Below are 24542 nucleotides of genomic sequence, written 5' to 3'. Positions count from 1 at the left end.
CAACCCATAGCAAGTTGGGGAAGAGAAAAGAAGACATCCAAAGGAATCTTAGGAATAATTAGGCAAATTTCATCATTTAGAACGATGGTCTCTCCTTCCGTCCCAAGTGCGTTAAGTAAAGCGCCGCTCAACCAAGTCTACGTTTGTCCCGAGAGCTTTTTCGCGCCACGCGTTGACTGCTATGGGAATGTAAAGCTTTTAGCTTGCTAGAATCTGGGCGGCCTCAATGAACACGCCCCAGAATGCAGGCCCCAGTGCCCTCAGCTCAGCATGCCCTGTCCCCTACCCGCTGTCCATAGCACTCGTGGGGCGCGCTCAAACTGCTGTCTTTGGCTCTCTCCTCAGGCGAGCAGCAGTACTCCGTGCCGCCCCCGGTTTATGGCTGCCATACCCCAACCGACAGCTGCACGGGGAGCCAGGCCCTGCTGCTGAGGACGCCCTACAGCAGGTAAGAAGTTGCTGAGCAGTGTGATGGGTCCTGGGAACTCTCCAGGTGGCCGGAACATCAGATACCGGGCAACACTGGCTGCAGGCATGCAGGGTTCTGGAGTCAAAAGACCCCTTCACCTTTCTACCCGGCCAAAAAGCAAATCTCCCTCGTCTCCTGGTTGTTTTTTGTTTGGGATATAAATGAGGGCAATTGCTGTATGGAACTAAAGAAGAAGGAGCGCCACTTCCAGAGAAGTTGTTTTTTAAAATACTCTTTCCTGGGAGGTTTATAACTTCCTCGGTACTAAAGATTGAACAGGGAGTCCATCCCTCTCTATTCTTCCCCTTTGCCCGCTGGCCATACTGGCCAGAATACTTAGACGGCACTTACGGTGGTCCACATCCTTCTCTCCACCCAACCAACTAGACTTTTGGCCTGCAATGCTTTGTAAGCTTCTTTCCCAGCGTCGTCGTGGCTGTGCGCTGGGGCACGACCCCAGCATGGGTGCCACAAGATGATCAGGTCATACGTAGCAGGGCCTTGCGTGTGCCTTGCTCCAGCCCGCAACACCATCTTGCTCTTCGCTGGAGGCAAAAGACCAGCACCCCCCTTCTAAGTTCCTCCCCCGAGGCCCTTTATCCTTCTCTTCCCCCAAATTTATTTTTCAACTTTGGGTGAACTTGGCCGGCATCCCGCGTCCCTGATAGGGTTGCCTAGTAACTGTGGCGCACACCCGGGCCTGCGCTGGGCGGGAAGGTGGGGCGGGGGCAGGAAAGTGTCCTCGCTGCTGCCCTTGTGGCCCAGGATTGGGCGCGCATTACCTCATAGCCTCCCCTCCCCGGGTGCTGCGGGGATCCTGACACCGACTGCCCCCAAACCCATCCCCATCCTCCCGCCCCTCCGCTCGGAGACCCGGGGCTGACGTCAAGGGAAGGAGGTAGTGAGGTAATGAAGGAAGGAAAAGCGCCTGTCTTGGGAGATTGGGTGGGGGAATGGCCGCGCCTGGGGACCTCCCGTCACGCAGGTGGAGGAGGGGCGCGTCCTTGTTATTGAGTACGCAGCAGCGCATCCCAATGTCCCAGCTGCACTTCTGAGATTGTGCCTGGGACTGGTCTGACTCTCTCACCCCGGACATCATTTCCTAAAAGTTTCTAGAAAGGTATAAGGTCGCGCTTCTTCTGTTTCTGACGCCTGAAGAACGCGGACTTAAAACCTTTACTTTTTATCTGAAAATTTGACATATCTAATAGGATCTTTTGGCGGGGGGGGGGAGAAGTTGGGAGAGCCAGAGAAATGGATAAAGGTCACACTGAGGCCAGTAGTCACACCTGCACACCCTGCTTTTGCTCCCTCCCTAGCTAGAAACCATTTTTGTTCTGGCATCACGGACCAGCAGACCCACCTTCTACCCCAAGCCTGCCATCTAGGCCTCCTCTCCGTGGTCAAGTCACTGAATGGTTACAGAATTCACATCCATTTTGTGCTGAAACCCCTTACCTTAGCAGAACTGTGGCACCTGGGCCATTGACATCCTTCTTAAGCTGCTTAATCCTGTTTATTGCCCGGGTGTCATTGCTGTTATTTTAGTAGCTGTAAAGGGACCAGTTGGAATAGTTCCCTATGGGAACACCTTGGCCCACCTCTCTCTCCTTGGCACCATATGGACTTTCCCCCAAGTCGAACCCCAGGCTAGAGGAAGATCCTGGTATAGGAGTGGGCATTGTTGACGAAGGCTCCATATCTCCTTGGGATTTGAGGACTAGGAGGTGTTGATGTCTTTTGCAGTAGTGATGATCTGCTACATGCATATCCCTTGCTCCTCTTTCTGCCAAGCCTGAACTCTGTGGGACTCTAGGAGGGGGCCCATCAGAGAAGCTGAGCAGCCTATACAGAAGAGTCCCAGGATAAAGTAATCACAACCAGTGGTTTAATGGTAGTTCTCCAAACCACATCCCTGAGTTGGATTTTGATTTAGGGCTGAATTTGTGACTACTGTGGAAGTAGACAGGTCATTCAGATGTTTTTGTTTGTTTGTTGTTCTCCTCTTCCTCCTCCTCTTTTTTTTTTTTTTAAAAAAAACCTCTTTTTTGGTGTTGGAGATTGAATCCAGGGCCTTGATCATGTTAAGCACAGGCTCTACCACTAAGCACAACCCTAGTCCCTGGTTGTATTTTATATACAAATTTCCTTCCTTCCTTCCTTTCTTCGTTCGTTCGTTCCTTCCTTCCTTCTTTCATTTCTTCCTTTCTTTCGTCCTCCTTCCCTCCCTTCTTCTTTTTGGTACCAGGGATTGAACCCAGGGACACTCAGCCACTGAGCCACATCCCTAGCCCCCTTTTATTTTTTATTTTCAGACAGGGTCTTGCTAAGTTCCTTAGGGACTCACTAAATTGCTGAGACTGGCTTCAAACTTGTGATCCTCCTGCCTCAGCCTCCTGAGCTGCTGGGATTACAGGCATATGCTTCATGCCTGGCAAATTTTCACATTTTCGAATCCAGCTTCTAATTGGTCACTATAGAAAGCAATTTTGTTAGATTCATCTTTTAGAAATATTTGAAGACCACTAGAAGAAGGTGTTCTTCTTTCTATATAATTAAGAAACTTTCTTTGGTTTTGTTTTTACATGAATTCTATCCTACAGTTTTCTTCTGTTATAGAAATTTCCTCAGTAGAAACATCTCAAAAAAGAATTTGTGACCCCTGTAGAAAAATTTGCTCCCTTAAAGTATGTGCTTTTGAATCTTTGACGTTCCAGCCAATCTAAATTCACAACATTGCCAATCACTTTTCCAAATCATGTCCCTCCCATGTACTAAGGATGAATGAATAGGTAAACAGATGTTTTACAACTGGGCCTGTGCACCAACATTACTGTAGTTATATGGTTTTCTTCTTTCCTATTCTAAAATAAATTTGAAGGGTATTTAAATGCTTTTGTGAATGCCATGTTTGAAAAACATAGAAAATAAGATGAAATTTTAATTGTCCAATGGCTTACCTTTTGAATTTTATATATTCATTAGTTCTTTCTCCTAGTCCCTGGGTCCATTCCTTTTTCTTTCTAAAATTGGGACCTCTTGGGAAAGACTTGCTTGTATCTTGTTTGCTTTGTTGCATTTGACCCCCTGAGGCAGACTGCTCAGCTTTTCCCCACCATTTCCTCTCCCTTCCCCCACACAAAGCTTTTGTCTCCCCAGACTTGGACTCTTCTTTTTCTTCTCAACCTGAAATGGTGGCAGTGGCATATATCTGATATAAAATAAGCAGTGTACACTGTGAATTTACTTTGAGAAATCTGAAAGTTCCGCTTCTTTCCTTGTCCCTTGCATAATTCTCTCCTCTCTCTCAGGTAACAGATCTGAGAAGTCACAGCTGCTCACATTATTGTGTGAATATGAACAGCAACGAATAGAAAATACCCCTACTCAACTCACAGGAAGTGATTGGAAATGGTTTCCCTTATCCATCTGACCTAGGCCCCTGGCCCTCTAATACTAAGGTGGGCAATTTTGTCTAAACGTCACCAAAGCTTCTGAAACCAGGTGCTGGCCTTTATGGAACCCAATGACCACAGCTGGATGAAAGCATGATTCCTTATAATAAGCCATGCTAGCTGTGTGCTATTGGGCACTCTGCCAAGGGCTTCTTCAGTTCCCTCATTTAGCCTTTCTGACTACTCATGACAAAATTAGACTCAATTTGACGTTCTCAAGGTCATACAGTAAGTGAGAATTGGAACCAGGATTTGATTCTCAGTCTTTATAACTTCAAAGATTGTCTGTGCTCTGAATCACCAAGAAATGCTGGACCACTCAGTGTTCTTTGTCTGGATAATCCCTTTATACTTACTTCCATGCCTTCACCTTTTGCTGGTAAATAATAAGAGCAAATGCTTATGCAGATTTACTGTGCACCAGGTCTCATTGTAAGCACCTTACAAATCCTGACGACTTCTTTAATCCCCATAAAAACAAGTCAAGGTCAGCAATGGGTTATCACTCCCATTTTACAGAGGAAGAAGCTGAGGCCCTGAGAGGTGAACCTCCCCAGTGTGACACAGTAAGGGACAGATTTCTTGTTCAGATTCAAGTAGTGAGGTTTCAGAATCCATCCTCCTGCCCTCTGCACCCATGTGGATAAGTGCCAGTCTCTTTTTGAAGATAGCATTTGTCCTGGGTCTTACTGGAGGACTTTATCCCCCACAGTTGTGAAAGTCTTTTACAATCCCTAGAAAGCTCTTAGTGGCTTAGGGGCAGCATTTTCCTTGGTGAATACTGTTAGAAGTGGACTTGAGCTTTCTCCTGAAAGCCTAACTCATAAAACAGCTGTCTTTCAAACTCCAGACCACTGCAGCTCTCTCATTACCAATGGGCATGAACTACTGGGGAGAAGCTCAGTACAGGCACCTAAAGAATTCCAGGGCATGGACCTTTCTGTCCATTCATCTGACCCAAGAGGACTGACTACTTTGTGCTTGTCCAGAAGCAAGGTCCCAGGAAGGGCAGACCCCATTGATGTCCAGGGGGTAGAGGGTGGGCAGTGAAGTCCAACCTCACTGAATATCACCTCACCAGGCAGCCAGCTGAACCTTCCCTTCTTTCCTCCTTTGCTCCATCTTCTCCAGTCCCCTTCTCTCTCTTTTGCTTGCTGTCCTTGGAGCCCTTACTGCGCCTACTTCATGAATTGATCCTCCGAGCTGTTTTGAAAAGTTCTGGACTTTAAAGCATATTCCCATTCACACCGATTTTTAAAAAAACATTCTGTTTTTTTTTTTTCTCTTCTATTCCTTTATTAGCTTTGTGTATCTTTCTTTAGCTACTGTGCTGGATAAATGAGGATATATCCATTTCCTCTATTTTGGCCCTTTATCAGGTAATACTGCTTCAACTCTGGAAGTATACTGCCTTTCATATGAGAGAAACCTCCATGGCAGCCATAGGGGTTCTGTGGAATCTCAGCATCTGCAGGTCAATGGGAAGTGCACCACTCACCATTTAGGTTGGCCTCCGACGTAGACATAAATCAGATGACAACCGGTGCTTAAGAAAATAAAGGCATAATTAATAACGTCTCTTTTCATGTGCACCCATGTGAGTGTTACTTGGTGTTTTCACCTAGTACAATACTACTATTTGCTTTCCACACAGGTAGGCAAAATGGAAGATCTCATATACTTTGCCTGATAGTAGATAGTGTTATCAAAGCCACAGGCTTGAACTGAGCTTGTCTCCAGGGATAAGGAAAAATCAGTTCCAAATATTTCTGTTAATTTTTGTGCTGACCAAGTGTTTATTAATAAAAATCACATCCCCAGTGGGGTTTTCTCTTGGTTAGCTGGAGAGCTTGAGAGAAATTATAATACCAAGAAAGTGACTATGAAATAATTATTCACTGTAGCCTGCTGGGCAGAAAGTTCAGGCAGGCAGCTTCCAAGATGCTTTGGAGGGAAGAGAGCAGGAAAGGGCCATGTGGATGTCTGCATGCAGCCTTAGCATGAACCTTGATTAGTAGGTAGAGGTAAACCAGCAGAGGCCTTTCCCTTAGTGTGGAACAGGGCCATGATAGCAGAAACTGGAAAACATCATGAATTCATATCACAGAAAACAGTTATCTCAACTTTTTTTTTTTTTTGATCCAGTGGGGGAAACTTTTCTAGTACCAAGATGCTACTTTGCAAACAGCTAGCAATCATGTGGCAGAAGAAACCCTATCTCAGCAAGGCTGAAAGATTCTGGTCCAATGGTGACATGAACCTTTCTTTCTTGTCCTGCCCAACATAGTAAACACTTATGATGCAAAATGTGCTCAGATCATACGTGCATTTGAAGAGTGGGGGAGTCCTGGTCTAGATAATAGCTGAGGTTGTTTTTTTTTCCTTCCTTTCTTTTTGTGCAGAGGTCGAGAACTCAGTAATACTGCAGTCCAGGCCAAAACAAACTCTATATGATGTACTACTGATTTCCTTTTAAGTTCCCTTTTTTGCTAAGACTGACTTCCTTTTATTTTACTCCAACTTGCATTAATCCCAGTTATAGTAGTTTCTTTCCTCTCTCCCTTGCTTCTAACTTCAAACATTTTTTTTAACGTAGGAAACAAGTGACTTTTTTTTTAAAGATCTACTTTAAAAAATAAAGGATCCCATGACTTTGGAATATATTTTGGCAGCCTGCAGTTTCAGAGTTCACTTCCAAACAGGCAGAGTTCAAGCTGAAATGCCTACGTGACCACCATTGTGGTCACCGTGAGCCAAACTACCTGCTTATCTGATCTCCTCTGGGAATGAGATAGTCAACACCTACAGTGGTCATTTTATAATTAGAGGTTTTTATTTGCGAGAGGCCATAAATTCCCTGAACAGTGCTATCTCTTTCTGTGCATTTCCATGATGAGAGCTGGGTGTTGATCGATTGCCCAAGGAGATCAGAGCCCAAGCATGCTTAGGCCCGGTATTTTTAGCCCAAGTTCACATTCTGTCCTCTCTCCGGCAGCAGTTATTGTTACTGTTGTCATTGACTTCCATAGGAAAGGTTGTGCCAGCCAGGCCAACTGACTGAGCCATGGTGGAGCCCCAGCCAGCAGAAGGCAGGATGTGGTTAAAACTGAGCTCCGATCCTATCTCAGGAAACCTATTAGTAGCCTGGGGATTTTCTGGAAGTCCTTCTCTCCCATCCGCTATCCCCACCTCCTGTCCCCTTCTCGGGGTTTGCAGGCTGAGCTTACAGGACAACTTGAATCACAAAGTGGGGTTCCTCTTGGGACCTTAGTTCACTGAAGCGGATGCCTGGGCATCTTTCACCATTGTGCCTTCCTGGGGACGGAGTTGGTCAGAACATTTCCTGGAGCATGTTCTCTTCAATCTCCAGATTCTTGTCTGTATTATTTAAGTGGTAGTGAGAGGACTAGGCTCAGAGGCCAAATAATGCCTGAGGGACATCAAGCATGCCAGCACTAGGCACTTTTCGGAGTCCAGTTCTCATCTCATAAATGGAGGTCATAATTATGCTGATGTCACAAAATTGTTATGCGTGATACTGAGGATGTATGTAAGTGCTATGCAAATTTTGATAGGTTAGAAGAGATTCAGTTATATTAATTATCTGTATCATCTTCAAAGAGCCATTTCTTTTTTAAAAAAACATTTTTTGTTGTAGATGGACACAATACTTTTATTTATTTATTTATGTGGTGCTGAGGATTGAACCCAGGGCCTTACACATGCAAGGCAAGCACTCTACCACTGAGCCATAACCCCAGCCTCAATTGCTTTTTTTGAGCCTCAGAATATCCCTATAAAAGTTAGACTGAAAGATCAATATTCCCATTTAATGGATCAGAATATTGAGGTTCAGAGAGCTGAACTGTGCTTTGCTTGATGTCCCCAAACTTATAAGAACCACCATCCAATGGAAACATAATGCAAGCCATTCATGTAATTTGAAATTTGCCATTACGCACTTTAAAACCACATTAAAATAAGAACATATAAAATTAATTTTGAAGTGTTGTAGTTAACCCAATCTAGCCCAAATATTATTTCAGTGTATGGCACTGGCCATAGTTCCAGTGCTCAGTAGCTACATGTGGCTGGTAGCTATCCTATTGGACAATGCAGAACAGAGCATTTATTAAGCAATCACTAGGAAGATAAATACACATTTAAGACATAGACCCTGTATTTGAGAAAGTTTGCATTCTGGGGACCAAGGAAATGGCCTTAAAATATATTTTTTTCTTGTTATCCTCCTATGTGGAGACCCTTTGGAATCAGTGGGACTGTGCTTTTAAGTCTGAGAAAGTTTCTGAATCATAAAGTTAGATATTTTGGGTTTGTGCATAAACTTCTGTCACTCATCATCTTTTCCTATCATATTCTTCATCTTATGCAAAGATTAAATAATTTCAGAAAGATCCCACATCCCCAAAGGGCCTAGAAAAATTGTCAGCTGGGGCTGAGTGATTTTAGTTGGTGAACAATTTTTTAAAAATTAGTGACAAAAATATAGAGCTACCTGGGGAATACAATGCCTGTTGGCTGAGATTAATGGCAAGATTAATAAATGGATTGCTTGATGAAAAGGTGCAGGAGAACAAAAACCAGTGGAAAGATTGTGGAGGAGGCCGCTTATTAATGAACTGTCAGCCCAAAGAAAGTTCAAGAAACTCTCCTGTGGTAAATGCGGCAGGCTGGCACTTCTAATAAAAGTTGGGGTCCTTCAGGAATTAATTACACCAGCCTTACAGCAAGAATTTGTGGAATTGCGAAATGTAGTGGCACAGACCAGCACGGGCTGCTGTTGCAAACAGGGAAGCTGCAGGAGAAAGTAATCATTTTTTTCATTGATATGTAGGATATTGTAGTAGCATAATAGCCAGTTGGACATGGGGATGAATGATGGGGTCCAGATATACGCTGACTAATGAAATTATGCATACTTGGAGTTTGAAGTCACTTCACTTTTCATATGCAAAGTTCCCTCCTGCAATCTGATTTCCTCCTTATCCCATGTGCCCAACACCAAGGAGTTCTAAATAATTTGCAGAGTGATTATATGTGAGTCAGATGGACTCCACCATGATTTATCAAGCTATGCAGAGGGAGCCCAGTATTCATTTATTCCATGTTGCTGGAATTTCTCTTACCCCTCCACAAGTCCCTAGTTCAGTTGGCCTGAGCAAACCCTCTCTGAATTAAAAATTAGTGTTGCAACTGAAAGGAATGCCATGACAAGACGGAGATTGTCCAGGATTTGGGATCTGATATCACACGGTAGATATTGAAGGCTGCTTATCTTCTTTCACTTCTGCCACGAAGGTAGAGTGAACATTTTCTCCTGTAATGTGTTTAGACGTGAGGTTTCCAGACAAACCATTAATCTCTAGGGTCTCTGGTTTCATGATTAACCATTTCAGTCCTGGCCTCAATTTAATCTCAATAGGTCTTCTTAGTAATTCAGATTTCTGGTAATTGATTTATGTGCTGATTTTCTTAGGAATAAGATAAACATAAAGGAGAAAGAAAGGCTTTTGATTGGTTTGCATGATGGTGTGTTTTTTCTTTTGGGATCTTAATGTAAATCATTGACTGCTTTTTTTCTTTTTTTTTTTAAACTCCATTTGACTCGTACCAGGATTATAAACTTATATAGAGAATAATTCCTTCAGCTGGGCACAAAGTTTATCATCCTCTTTCTTTGGCTTGTCACATCCTTGTGTATTAGGTCATCCATCACCCATCACTCGGACTTTTCAGGCCCTCATAATCCACATGATACTTATCCTTTTGATTAAAACAACTTAATGGCCTTTTCACGAATAATTAATCTGCTGTCTTTTGACTCTCAGCTCCAGGCTTTTAACTTTAATGTTGAGTTATCCAGCCTGTGTTGCCTTTCAAAGTTTCCTTCCCTTCAGTCTCTTCTCCTCCAAGGTTTAATACCTCTTTAGAAATGCCAGTGTTTGCTATACTAAGGTTTTGTAAAAAGCTTCCAAATTACCCTCACATCCCTTCTGCTGTGTGTGAAGTGAATAACTATTCAGAAATCAGTGGGATGGAATGAAAATAATTTCAGACACACATATTCTGTCATTCTGGAAAATGCAGAGGCTTGCACTGTAAAGACAGATTAAAACTCCATTGCTTTTGAAGACAATTGTATTTGTGCTTGTGAGTGTGCATGCACACGTGTGCATAGTTATATGTTTCTAACTCTGGGTGTTTTCCAACAGTGACAATTTATATCAGATGACCTCCCAGCTTGAATGCATGACCTGGAATCAGATGAACTTAGGAGCCACCTTAAAGGGGTAAGGTTTTTATTCCATTGCCCTTCAACAGCGATTTCTACCTATTCAAGTCATTTTAAAGGTGCTTATAACTTACAAAGGGCGTACAGTTTTAGAAAAATGTAGCATTAAAATGTTTTCTTCTGTCCTCCAGTTGGTGGGCTGTGTTCATTAAATTTTCAAAAAACACAAACGGGATGTTTTGTCTGGACTAAGGGAATTGAGAATATTGGAGACATTTAATATGGTCTCTCCTTGTTGAATGTTTTAAAATTCTGCAAGGTTGTGTCCATGCAGCCTTGTTTAATGTTAACGTTTGGTTAGCAGCATCACAGATGTTAACCATTATACTATCTTATCCAAGAAATGCTTTGCATGTAAAATATCCAGAATCCAAATTAGTATCTGTGTGAGGATGATTTGGAAAATCCAAAGTCAGATGTGCTCATACCTAATTGCACCAACAGGTTTTGCTCACACACAATATACAGCCACCATAGAGAGAGTTCAGTTGCCGAACATACGAGCTTCTCCTTGCACCTAAAAATGAAGGAAGGATGGAACACAGGTGGGTGGGGCTGGCTTTCAGCAATAAAAGATCTCACTTTGTTTTCTAACAAGTCTTGAGGAGGTGGCAGTAGGATACCACACTCATGAAGTGCTTGTGATGTAGCAGGTACTTTCCTAGGTTACCTTGGCTTCTCTCCTAACAGCCTTATGAGGTGTAGGTACTGTAGTTACCTGTTTTATAAGCTCAGAGAGTCACGTAACTTCCCAGGTTCACATCCTACTAAGTGGTAGTGCTGGGATTCCAAGTCCAGATCTGTCCAGAGATTTCCAAAGCCCAGGCTCTGTCCAGCCTCTCTCTAGTGCCTTCCAAATCCTACCACTGGCCTAGTGGGATTGGGGACTTAGTTCAGCACTCTTGATGAGTCAGCTAGCATCAATGTCTCCATGTATTCCATGGTTTCTCATTAGATTCTGGGATCAGGGGGGCTTTCCAGAGCCCCCATGCTCCATTCCCCATTCCCACCTCTTCTTCTCTTCTAGAGTTGCTACTGGGAGCTCCAGCTCAGTGAAATGGACAGAAGGGCAGAGCAAGTGAGTGACCAATGGCCTTGTTGACTGACGTCTGGGGCAATGCAGGAGTTAGGACTGACATGGGTAATCAGGGAGCAGCTGGGGGGGTGGGAAAATATATCCCTACTCCCCGCCTCTTCATGTTTATCATAGACATGCTACAGGTCAAATGGAGGTAAAAATGTTTCTTTTCAGCATACCCCTGGAAAACATTTTTTTTTTTGGCACCAAGGGTACCAAGGATTGAACCCAGGGGTGCATAACCACTGAGCCACATACCCAGCCCTTTTTATTTTTTATTTAGAGATAGGGTCTCACTAAGTTGCTTAGGGCCTCACAAGTTGCTAAGGCTGGCTTTGAACTTACAGTCCTGCTGCCTCCGCCTTCTGAGCCACTGGGATTACAGGCGTGTGCCACTGTGCCTGGCTTGGGAAATAATTTTTTAAAATCATGCAGCAAGAACTCTGTTCGTTTTTTTGTGAGTGTGTCACAAAACACCAAATTTGTGACATTACCTATGTTAGATTAGTCAAGTCTTTCAGTCTTGACTAATTCTTTACCTTTGAATCTCCCAAGGAGAACTTAGTTTTTACCCTAAATCTGTGGCCAGGCTTTGTGAAGACTTTTTTTTTTTTTTTCATTCGCAAACATTTGTGTCTTCTTCAGCTTTATACCTGCACCCTGGAGCATTTCTATGGCTATTTTGTTTCGTTTTATTTTCTCTGCTGAAACACCATTCAGGTTGCATCTTTCTTCCTTCTTTTGTTGGCTCAGTTCTGTTTTTTGGATCATCCTTCAGTGATCAACTTCTAAGACTTAACTCTCAGATCTTTCTCCCCACCCCCACCCCAATTTTTCTGCTCTTGTATCCAAATCTCCACTTCCTCTCTCTGGATTCCAAAGTAGAAAGCCTTCTGTTGCTTTGGATTCTTCTCTTCCCACTTCCATCCAAGGGGCAGCTGACAATTTTAGCCTTCTGGCCTCCTCTGCTGCCAGCTTCTTTTACATTTCTTGGCTTTTCGGGTCCCACCCTGTATTTCTGAATTCCTTCCTTTCCTTCTCTCAGAACTTAGTAACTCTTCTCATATTAAATGCCAACAACAGACAGAACATGATTGCCAAGTGAGAAGTATGTTTCAAATTTTAGAATTTCTGCATGCTGGACTACAGGGTTGGTTGGTTGGTTTAATTACAAAAATTACAGATAAGGAATCTTGGCATGGTTTGAATCCTGATCTTTCCAGAGTTGAGATAATTTTGATGCTTTTAAAGGTCTTCAGATATGTGATATTAGTCACTAGTTGGGGAGTCAGAAATTGTAATATAAGGATGAAGCACAAAGTGCAAATAGTTTTTGTTCAATCTTGTGTAAGAGGAAAAAAAAACTAGAAGTTTTCATTGATTGGCTGTTTACATCTTGGAAGGATTTCTGAAGTTAAAATTTTTTAATACAATCTTTATTCAGAAAGCTTTAGAACAAGGATCCAATAGCCCCAATGTATAGTCCCACATAAAAACAAAAAATTACAATTGTCTAATTTTCTTTTTCTCCCCCCCCCACTTTTTTTTTTTTTTTTGTACCAGGGATTGAACCCAGGGTACTTAACCACTAAGCCACACCCCCAGCCCATTTTATTTTTCAGTTTTGAGACAGGGACTCATTAAGTTGCTGAGGGCCTCACTGAATTGCTGAGGCCAGCTTTCAACTTTCAATCCTCCTGCCTCAGCCTCCCGAGTTCCTGGGATTACAAGTGTGTGCCACTGTACCTGTCAACAATTGTTTAATTTTTCTGACATCTTCTCTTACATGGTAGATTTATCCCTTAGAACATATTTAAGTCAATTGATTTCTACTTCCATTTTGTGAATTCCCATTTATTTAAGGGTACATGTAGGGCTTTACATGTTTTCTCTGATGACCTTACTACTGTCATCACCCCCTTTCCACCCCAAAGCTATGGTCATGTCCAGATGAGGCTGGAGAGATTAAGCCACTTAACCCAATCCATGGAGTAAGTGGCAGAGCCATGTTGGAATTAGTTCTTTCTGACTCTGGGACCTGGCCTTAGAGTTTCTTAGACTTTAAGATTATGACCACAGTTAGAAATACCTTTTACACTGAGCTCCAGTAGACACACAAGCACAAATTTTCACTAAGCAGTATTTATCCTTATGATATGTTTTTGCTCTGCTGATCTTTTGTACCCTATTCCACATCATTTTAAAAAATACTGGCTGTGACATACTAGACTGATTTTACAGTGCACTGATGTGTCACAACTCCATTTTGCCTCTTTTTACTCTCAAAGATGGTGACTCCTTAGCTCTTTCCTCTGAACCCATGAACAGCTGAGAACTGAATTTGGGTGGATCTTAAATTCCAGTAGAAAAATTGGCTTCTTCCCAGAAGAGACACAATCCAGGGTGGAGTCATTATTCCCTCTGATACTGAATTTACTTTCTTTTGCCATGATACAAACATGGTTAATATGGAAAATACATTTGGGAAATGAAACAATACTTCATGAAGTAGAGAAAGACAACTTTTTGCTTTCATCCTTAACTAGTAGTATCCTGACATGGGAAAAATCATGGTGGCAAGCTAGAGCTATAGCAGGAAAAACTGGCTTGTTGGGGGCAAGAGAGAGTACCAGAGAGAACCTAGGGACTAACTTGCCTAGGGCCTTGCTAACTTGCTGAGGCTGGTCTTGAACTTGTGATCCTCCTGCCTCAGACTCCTGAGTTGCTGGGATTATGGGCATTTGCCACCATGCCAGGCTTAGCATAATTTAAAAAAGACATAATTTCCATATCACTTGTGAAAATAGGCATGCTTAATTTTTAATGAAATATTATATGCTTTAGATGAAATACCACTGAATACTTGCTCATGTCTTCTTTCCTTGAAAGCTACTTAAAAAAAAAAAGTGACTCCAAAAAAAAAAATAGGCTTGTTTCCTTGTATCCTAAGTAAGTCCACGGAGACACCTTTATTAAATATCAGCAGCAGTGCTGGAATGGGTGAGGATAGGATTTTGAAGTAGAGGATGATATGGTAGGGAGTTGCTAATGCCCACTGACTGAGTCCTTGGTCCTCCTTCTTCCTTTACTCGTTTTCTCTCTCCATCTTTTTTTTTTTTCTTTCTTCCTTTGGTGCTGGGGATTGAACCCAGGGCCTCAGGCACACCCGGCAAATGCTCTACCACTGAGCCACATCCCCACCCTGCCTTACTCATTTTCTTACTTCTGCTTGTCTGTTGGGATCAAAGCTACTTTTATGACCTCAAATGGAAGAATCCCATGTTTCAATTTATGTCAGAAAGAAGATACTGAAACCTTCTTTCATGAAACCACTTTCCGTCACCCATAAACAAATGAAATTAGATTTTAAAAGCAGGTCCGTGGTGGGGGAAATTGCTGAGGAATTTTTCTAAGATTAGTCTGCCTTTGTGAATCCTATTCATGAAGCCTTGTACTGTTAGCTTTTCATTTCTTTAAAAACATTTTCTATGAGTATTCTTAAGGGTTGCTGATTTACAAAGGTTGCTAATAAGCCTTGGCTACCCTGTTGGCCTCTGTTTTGTCTCTTCTGAAGAAAATATCCTGCAAAATGGAGAAACACATCAACCTTGACTGTGGTCCAAGTTATTAAAGAGAGGAGGAAGTTACTCTGTGGGGACTGGGGTAGGGGGAGTGGGAAATGGAACACAATAGAAATGTAAAAGGAGTGCTGAGCAAAATGAATGTCCCTTCACTGCTCCAAGAAGTTCACAGACTGTTGGGAACACACAGTATTTGACCTGAGGATGCTCGAAAGGAAAAACGAGAAGACTCCCAGTGAGTGATGTATGGTGCAAACAAAGCTGTGCCTTTTGGTAGGGCCAAGGCTGTTGAATCTGGAGAAAATCCTCGCTAGACATGGTCTCATCCCTGAGAACCTGTGCCAAAAGAGATAGCTGAGCCTCTGGCCGGGAGCTCCACACGCAGCCCCGTGCCTTCCCTTGTGGGCTTGTGAACATAAGGTACCCGTCCCGGAGATTTACTTCTTGAAAGCAGATAGCCTGCTTTTAAGTGGCTGCTAGAGCTTGAGATGCAAAGCAAAGGTGGGGAGCCTCAGTTCTGGGAATCTCAGCAGTCCCGTGAACAGGCGCATTCCTGAGCGCACTCCTCCATCTCCACCCCCAGCAGGATTTCCCCCTTTGAAACAGCAACACGTATGTCGTGTGTCGTTGAAGCAGCTCTTTCTTTATTATTGCCTTGTATCGGACTTAACTACCAGAAGGAATAATGAAGTCCTGTTCCATGGTGATGGAGCTGATGACCTAGTGCTATCCCCCCTCCATGCCCCCACTTAAGGAAGACTAATTCAGATGCTTCTTGGCCCTCATGACTCACTTTCCTGCTGCTACTTTTACCTTCCCTGGCTGTTGGCCTTTCCCGCTCTTTTTTCTTGGGGCATGTATTCAACTAATGTATTTGTATTTATTAAGTAAGTAAGATGTATAAATTATAGAACATTTAGAAAATACAATTATACAGGGAAGGAAATCACCCCACCCCCCAGTAACTTAAATCAAGCTATGAATGGTGGATAAAGGGGTGATTGTGTCTCGCATGGGGAGAGGGGACATCAGATGAGGGAGGATATCTTCACTACCCCAAGGAGAATTTTGGAACTCTTATATCTTCAGATTCCTCTGGGCCCTTGTGAGACTATCTGTTCATCATTTATAAGAACAGATCATATCGTCTAGCTAGAAAAAATATTGATCTAGAATGCACACTGATAAAAAGTCATCCAGATGTTTCTTAGAAATAAGGGGCTACTGCCTTGTTTCATAAGAGTTTTTCTACTGAAAGTGGACAAGTTCATGTATTCTAGCTTTATTTCCATCTCTTAATTTTTAACACAAAGTCACAAAAGGAATGCTTTATAGGCGAAGATGGTGACTTTATCCAATATAAAAACAGCCTTTTTCCCCCTTTGATTAGAACAGTAACACAGGCTTATCACTTAAAAAAAAAATTCAGACAGTACCAAAACATAAAGAAGAAAAGAAAAGTCATCTGACATCTCACCACCCAGAGATAACCTCTTTGTTTTTAAAACATTTTGGTGTGTATTGAATCTGCAGAGAAAAAAATGCTAGAACCATTTATCTATTAACTATCTAACCTCTGGATGAATTAAGGGAAGGGGCAAAAGACTGAAGCAGGAGGCTGAGGCAGGAGGGTCGTGAGTTTAAAAAAAGCCAGCCCCAGCAACTTAGTGAAGTTAGCAAGACCCTGTCTCTAAATAAAGTATGAAAAAGGGCTGGGGATATGGCTTAGTGCTTAAGTGCCACTGGGTTCAGTCCCCGGTAACAAGCGGGGTGGCGGGGGGAATGAATGGGAGGAGGTGACCCAGAGGCATCACATGGAGACAACTCTTTCATAGAGTTCTGATGCAAAGGGGAACAAAAAAATGAGGTTCTAGTTGACTGAGGAAAAAAGATGGTAGATAGTAGGATTTTTTATTGTTTTGCTTTTACTTATTTTTTTTTTTTTTTGTATTTAAAAAGAGATGTTTGCTTGTTTGTTTGCTGATGGGAATGATCAAAAAGAGGGAAAAATCGATGATGGGAGGGGATAGAATTGCTGGAACAAAGTGAGGTGAAAAGGAAGAGGCTCTGTAGGTAAGTGGGCTGGCTTTAGCCAGAAGCTGGTTCATATAGCAACTATATTAGTTTGTGAGCATTCTTTGTTTATAAGAGTTCTTTTGCTTGTCATAGTACTAGAAATTTTTTCTCTGGTTTGTTTATATTTTAGCTATGACAATGGCTTTTTTCCTGTCAGAACTTTTAAAAATTTTACAGTAAAAATTATGTTTTATTTCATAGCTTCAAGTTTTTGGCTTTGGTATCATACTTGAAAAGATTTTCCTACTCCAGCTTTTTTTTAAGTATTATTTTATTTAATTTCGATATTTAAAAAATTAACTTTTCACATTTAAACATTTAATTCATCCTGAATTTATTTGACTATTGGATCCCAATTTGATTTATTTCCAAGCAACTATACAGTGTACTTAGACCATTTTGAGCTATCTTTCTTCCCTCGTTGCTTTCAGATATTACCTTTACCAAAGACTAAATTCCTTGGATCCATTTCTAGACTCTTTATTTTCTTCTTTTGATCAGTCTGGCTTTTCTGCCAAGTATCAAGCTGTTTTCTTTGCTATAATTTCATAGTCCATTTTAATATCTGATACTAAAGTTCCCCCAATGTTGTACTTCTTTTTCAAAATATTTCTAGCTGTTAGCTCTTGAGGTTATTATTATTATTATTACTATTATTGTTGCTACTACTACTTGAGATGAGGGTCACAATATGTTGCACAGACTGGTCTGCAACTCCTGGACTCAAGTGATCCTTTTGCCTCAGCCTCCTCAGTAGCAGGGACTACAAGCATGAGCCACTCATGCCTGACTCTCTTCTCTTTAAGATCATTTAATTTTGTTAATTTAAGAGAAATTCTTTATCGGTACATTAATTGCAACAAATACACTGTACTCATTTGAGATGTTAATAATAGAGGAAAATTATGTGGGGTCTATGAGAGCTTTGTTTTATCTTAGAAATTTCTCAATAAATCTGAAACTATTCTGAAGTAAGTTTATTTTTTTAAAAAAAACTTAAATAGAAGTTTGGATGGATTGTATCACATCTAAAAATTAATTTTGGAAGACTGGGTATGGTGGCACATGCCTATAATCCCAGCAGCTTGGAAGGTGAGGCAGGAGGATTGCCAGTTCAAAGCCAGCCTCAGCAACTTAGCAAGACCCTGTCTTTAAATAAAATATTAAAAAGGGCTGCGGATGTAGCTCAGTGGTTAAGTGACCCTGGGTTCAATACCCAGTACAAAAAAAAAATTGGTTTTGAAGTATGTTGACTTTTGAAAATTTTTGAATCCTTTCTTCAAGAATAAAACAGTTCTCAATATTTTTATGTCTTATTCCTTCAGATGTCCATATGTAGAATTTCCTCCAAGACTTTAACAGTAATACCTCTGGTCTCAAAAATCCCTTCAAGAATGAGTGTGATTCATTTGAATTTATTGCAAAACGTTTTCCTTTGTTTGTTCACCTGGAATTCATTTATACCTGCCTCTTGGTGCTAGGGATCCAACCCAGGGCCTCGAGCATGCTAGGCAAGCTCTCCACCACAGAGCTATATCCCCAGTCCACTTGTGTTGTGAAAAGTCAGAGTTTGGAGCATGGAACCAGCAGAAGTGATGGATCTACACAGATTCCTCACACCTATGAGCTCCATTTCAGCTGGGGAAACAAGAGAGGGTTTAGTCTTCAGAACACTGTGCTTGATCCTGGGGTTTAGGAAGGAGCTTTTTCTTAAAAATGCAATTTAGTAGTTGGAGTAAATTTTCTCAGAAGAGGGTGTGAACAACCTGAATGGGAACCTCTTAGAACCAGGCTACAGAGATCCGGCTCCATCTTTCCTGTGTGAGATGCAGGGTTCATCTGTTATATAGATTTGGGACTCTGTTCTTAGGGGTGGAGCCAGTAATAATCTCTGGCCATAGAGTGAAAGCATTGAGAATCCAGAACCCAGTGAGTTGGATGAAACCAGGAAGTGGATGGACTAGCACCCCACTTCCAGTAAGACATCCAGATACTTCTTGTACGATCTGATGGTGGGGCCTTGGGTTTGTGAGTTCCTGTGTCTGTGTGTATTGATGTAAGAAAGAAAGTCATGTCTAAAAGTCTTATAAGCATAAAGGGCCAGAAAAGAGCATAGGGGTTGTTTTTTTGGACTCTTCCCTCCAAACTGTTGTGGGAAACTAGATCTAAGACTCTGCCTTGAAGGTGAAATAGAAGGAAAAAGGTCAGTTGTGGGAGGTTTATGAACCATTGCAAGCAGTGAGGAGGGCTTGATGGCTCGTGAGCCTGATTTAGCTCTTAACCCACTCAGATTGTGGCTCCTATGAAATAGTGGCTGCAAGGAAAGTGAAGATGAATGAGCCAGGACTATAAAGAAAATTTCAAAAGAGGAATACAATAAGACTTTAGTAATAACAGCATGGTTGGAAGAAATGAGCATCCTCTAAAAGGTAATTTGGAGGGACCAGTACTCATTTACAGGTTTCATATTCTGATATGTCTTTGAAAAAAATACATTTACCTTTGAATATTAGATTGTGCATTATTATTATTATTATTATTATTATTATTATTATTAATAATAATTTTTGGTCCCCAGGATTGAATTCAGGGGCACTCCACTGAGCCACATTCCTATCCCTATTTTGTATTTTATTTAGACACAGGGTCTCACCGAGTTGCTTAGCACCTTGATTTCGCTGAGGCTGACTTTGAATTCCTGGTCTTCCTGCCTCAGCCTCCAGAGCTGCCGGAATTATAGGTGTGTGCCACCACGCCTGGCTAGATTGCACATTATTAATCAGAACTTTGCAACAGGTGGCAGAATCCCAGTTATAACTGGTGTGGGTCAATAGGGTAATTTAGTAAGTTGTGGGTATTATATTTTAAAACCCTTGTCTGGATTCAGGGACTTAGATAGTGTCATGAGACTGTCTCACTGTCTTCTGTCTGTTTTCCTCTGTGCTGGTTGCCATCTCAGGCAACCTTGCTCCACTGGGTCAAAGCAGCTTTGATTTTAGCACCTACAGCCTGACAAGAAGAATGCCTCTCTATTGGTTCTTTTTCAACAATAGACTTAGGGAAAGGTCTTTGATTGGCTTGCAGTGGGTCATGTGACTGGAGAAAATAGTGGTTGATTGGCCAGGTCTTAGTCTTGTACTCTCTTCTAGAGCCTGGGGTGGGGTTAAAGAGAGGAATTTCCAGGGACTGGGGTTGTGGTTCAGAGGTAGAGCGCCCCTAGCATGCGTGAGGCAAGGTGTTCCATCCTCAGCACCACACAAAATAAAATAAAGATGTTGTGTCCACCTAAAACTAAATATATATTTAATTTTTTTTTTAAAGAGGGGAGTTTCCCTAAAAGGAACAAAGGGCTTTGTTACCAAGGAAAGTGGATGTGGGTGGGCATAACAAGAAATAGGCAATAGAGAGTTTTAAAAAGTCAGAGTTAGTGGAAGTGGGGTGAGTGCCCTTTCCCTCCAGATGTTTTGTAGCTCTGGGTGCCATAGGGATGCATGAGACATGGAGAGAATGGGAACGAAGAGCAAGCAGGCAGGGAGTCTGCTTTCCCAGGTTCCTAGGGAAAATGTTTAGTAAAAAGCAAAATAGAAGCATTGCCGTAGTGTAGTTTGTAATGAAAAATGACTAAAATACATTGTTTTAGTCCAAAGTAACAGATGCATCTTTTTCTTAAGGTCTAAACTGAAATGAAACACCTGGGGACAGACAGAGGGCAAACTGTCCTAAGTTAAAAAAACAAACCAGATTCTCTCCTGTAGACTATTTTTGAGGAAATTTGATACCTATGAGTTATTAGAAAACAGACATTGAGGGTGTGTTTAAACTCATTCAAGTTTAACTTGGTTGTTTTATTTTAGTTTTTTACTTTCTGTGATGGCTTAGTAAAAGAAACTTTATCTTTCTCCTTTTATATGCCCAGAGCACATGTTCAGTAGACTGTACCATGATCCGGATTGAAGAGCTTGGTGCCTCTGACTTTGGGCCTCTATCCCTTGTATTTCCTGTAGACAGGTAGTTAGTTCTGGAAGCTTGGTTTAGACTTGGGGTTCTTACAGCTCCTCCTCCTCCTCCTCCTCCTCCTCCTCCTCCTCCTCTTCTTCTCTCTGTCTCTGTGTTTCTCTCTCTCTCTCTCTCAAGGCAAGTATAATTTATGGGTGGTGCTGAGTTCAGCCTCATCTCGTGTTTAACCTTTTAGGAAGCCCAGTTTCTTAACGCAGTTCTTCATTCTTTTCTCTGAGAAATTGGCATGCTAGAGAAGGGGATGATGGGCCTCAAGGCTTGCAGCAAAGTTTATTGTCAACACCAAAAAGAATCAGGCACTTAAGCATCTCATATATAAGCCCCAAGCATCAAGGATGCAGAGAGCTTGACGGGGGGATTCTGTGTCCTGGTGCACGAGTGTTTGCGATTTCCCCAGGTGCTTCCCTGAAGTCTGATTAAGTCTGCAGAGGCGAGAAGACAGAGGTGAAGATGGGGGATGACCACCTGGCCAATAAGTAGAGGTGGGAGAGAGAAGTCACAGGCTGAAGTGTCTCCTTTCTGAATATTCATATTCAATGAGAATGGCCTTTGAAAGTCTCTTTCTCTTTTCTTTTACATTTTTTCTTTCTTCTTCTTTTTTCCTCTTGTGTTGATAAGGGATTTCAGGGCGGCTCTGGTTTTTCTCATCTGTAAAACCTCAATTCCTTTTTATTAATCTTCTTGTGCCTGTGGAACATCAAAATTAATCATTTCTAAAGAAGCTACCCCTTCAAAAGTTATGTTGTTTTTTTTTCTAAGCCAAGCCTCAATGTACACATGTTTAGCGAGAAGAGGGCTCATAATTTGTGTTAGATGAGGGACATTTTTCTCTTTCTGCAGACTTTCTAAGGACACGTGTTGATGCATTTTAAAGCTGTCTAGAAAAGGAAAGGCAAATTTTCTCAGGATACAGTTTTTGCTGTTAAAGTTGCTCAGGAAAATGGACTGTCTAGGCCACCACCAGAAATGAAGTCACAAGGTGTATGCTCTGTGATAATTGCTTCTGCTTAGTTCCCCCCCCCCCAGTTAGGTAACAAGAGATGATGATAATGATTAATTATTATTATTTTGTAACAAATGTGCACAGTTTGGACTACTCTGTCACACATGAGCTGGTCATTTCTGTCCCTTGTGCTTTCTCTATGCCAATATAAAGATTGTCTCTTACAGCAGAAGCAGAAATATGCTGAGGAGGAATGTTTTGAACTCGCCCTTCCTCTCTGCCCACCCTTAGTCTTCCCCTCCACATCACTACATTTATTAAACTCCAGTGTGCCCGATTTCATTCATACCTTGGAGAAAAGAGCTGGAATCATTCAAGTGTCAGGATAGAATGGAACCCTTTAGGATGGGGTTACACTGACCTGGACACACACCTCAAGCTCTGCCACTTGCCATCTGTCTAATTTGGGGCAAATAAGTTCAACCTGTCCTTAAACTTCAGTATACTTCACTGTGAAATGGGAATGGTACCGTTTAAGCGATAGTTAACATTTATTGAGTGCATACATGCACCAAGTGTTGTACAGAACTTATCTGATCTCATTGGTTCCTTCAACAAGTAGCCTGAAGAGCAAGCAGGTGCTATTGTTTTCATTTTACATGAAGCTGTTCCAGGAAGGCTAAGTCATTTGCTAAGGCAATACACCTTAATGACTCCTGGGTTGTGCTATGAATCAAAAATACAAATTGTATTGATCTCAATCACCAGACTTACTTAAAGCATACAGTAAATAATTTTTATGGTTGTTAGTGATCACATATAATCATGGACTTCCAGAATTTTTGGTTGGGATAAAGTTATTTGGTGATGTTTAGCTTTTGCTCCCAACATGACTCATCTCTTTGATCTTCAAATGAATCCTTAGTGTAGGTTATTAACTTCATTTTACAAATGATGAATCTCAGATGTAGAGAGAATTGAATGACTAGCTCATGACCGCAGAGAAGATAAATAGTAACATAGGGCCTGGAACACAGGTCTTCAGATGCAAAATCGTGTGTTCCCAGACAAATCTGTAGATAAAGGATCCAGATTAATTAAGTTTTTTAAAAAATGTGTCTGCAAGAAATGTAATAAATCTCGTTTCCTTGGTATGGTGAACTGAATAATGACCCCCAAAGATATCCAGGTCCTAATTTCTGGAACCTGTGAATGTTCCCTCATGTGGCAAAAGGGGTTTTCCAGTTATGATTCAGTTATGGACCGCGAGATGGAGAATTTTCCTGAATTATCTGGGTGGGCTGAATTATCTAAATGTGATAACAAGTATACTTGTAAGAGGGAGATGAGGGTGGAGATTCAACTACAGAAGAGGAGGAGGAGGCAGCAAGAGGTTGGGGTGATGCAAAGAAGGGACCAAGAAACACAGGCAAGTTCTAGAAACTGAAAGAAGCAAGTAAAGCAGCTCTCTCCTTGGAGCCATTGGAAGAAAGCAGGACTGCTGACACCTTGGTTTCAGCCTGGTGATGCTGATTTGGCACTTCTGATCTCCATAAGCATAAGAGGGTAACTTGGTGGGTTTTTTTTGAAAGCCACCAAAGTTATGGTGATTTGTCATAAGAAACTCATGCACTTGAATTGGCAGTACTGCACCTGCAGCTTTCTGTCTATGGCCACAGTACTTACACCTGCTTTCAAGAGGGCTGCTGAAATTAGAGCCATACCACTTCCAGGACTCCAGAAAGCTTCTAGATGGAAACTTCTAGATTTTGCTTGGACAGCACTGGCCATTCCTGCTGTATAAGTATGGCATCCTTTCAAGCTAGGGTATGGGAGATTCTAACACCCAGTTTTCAAAGAGCCAGGTACGTCCCCACCTCTATTTTGTTGCCCTGTGGGAAGACCAGCAGAAACAAATGGATTTTTCCAGTATATAGCTTAAACTTCTCTGCTCAGCCTTGAAAGCAGAAGTTGCAAATTGTTGACCCTTAGGGCAGATGTATGTTTTATCTCATCCAACAGTGACTCTTTAAGATTTCAATTATTTGCAAGAATATAAATTCAAGTCATCTCAGAAGAAGATGAGATTTATGACTTTTTTTCCTTGAAGAATGGAAAGATGTGGTCACATTGGGTTCCCATCATTAACAATAGATGGTGGCCAGTAGAGTTGAATTGTGGCTGCCTCTGTTGGGCAGGGGACAGTGTAGCCTGGGTGACTGTCCCTGCCAGTTCAGGGCCATCTTATTCTGCAGAGCCCTCTTCATTGATTTCTCTCATTTACTCTGACCCTGTCAGAATATTTGAATTTCTGGCTCTGCTTTAAATAAAAAAGAACTAAATCCATTTTCTTTCATAAAATAATTGCCCTCTTGGCTAATAATGTGGAAATTCACGGAGAATAAGACAGGTGACAGAAGAGTTGAGACAGATTAATATCTTGGTTTTCAAGTAGAAAATGTCAGAGGATTCTAGAAATCACAGCAGTGAGGATACCCTGAATTTTAAGAATTCAGTTACTAAGCTAGATCTTTAGGCATATGCAGGGAAGAAAACAGATCATTAGCAGCCAAAGTTGGTTAGCCATACGTAAGGTGTGCCCAAGTCTGT

The 24542-nt window shown here is 41.8% G+C and overlaps 1 protein-coding gene across 5 annotated transcripts in view; it reads left to right on the top strand.

The window, feature by feature from the left end:
- Wt1 (WT1 transcription factor) overlaps positions 1–24542 on the top strand; it is a 46660-nt gene that overhangs the window by 6166 nt on the left and 15952 nt on the right. For 4 of the 5 annotated variants that reach the window (XM_048788552.1, XM_048788554.1, XM_048788553.1 and 1 more), the window contains exons 3-5: positions 346–448; positions 10158–10235; positions 11265–11315. In XM_048788552.1, coding sequence (XP_048644509.1) covers positions 346–448; positions 10158–10235; positions 11265–11315 — 232 coding nt within the window. The remainder of the gene's footprint in view (positions 1–345; positions 449–10157; positions 10236–11264; positions 11316–24542) is intronic. The other variant, XM_048788556.1, reaches the window with a different exon arrangement.

The sequence above is a fragment of the Marmota marmota genome, unplaced genomic scaffold, assembly GCF_001458135.2.
Source record: "Marmota marmota marmota unplaced genomic scaffold, marMar, whole genome shotgun sequence".
Taxonomy (NCBI): Eukaryota; Metazoa; Chordata; class Mammalia; order Rodentia; family Sciuridae; genus Marmota; species Marmota marmota.
The sequence above is the reverse complement of the archived record's forward strand: the minus strand, read 5'-3'. Positions and strand labels throughout refer to the sequence as shown.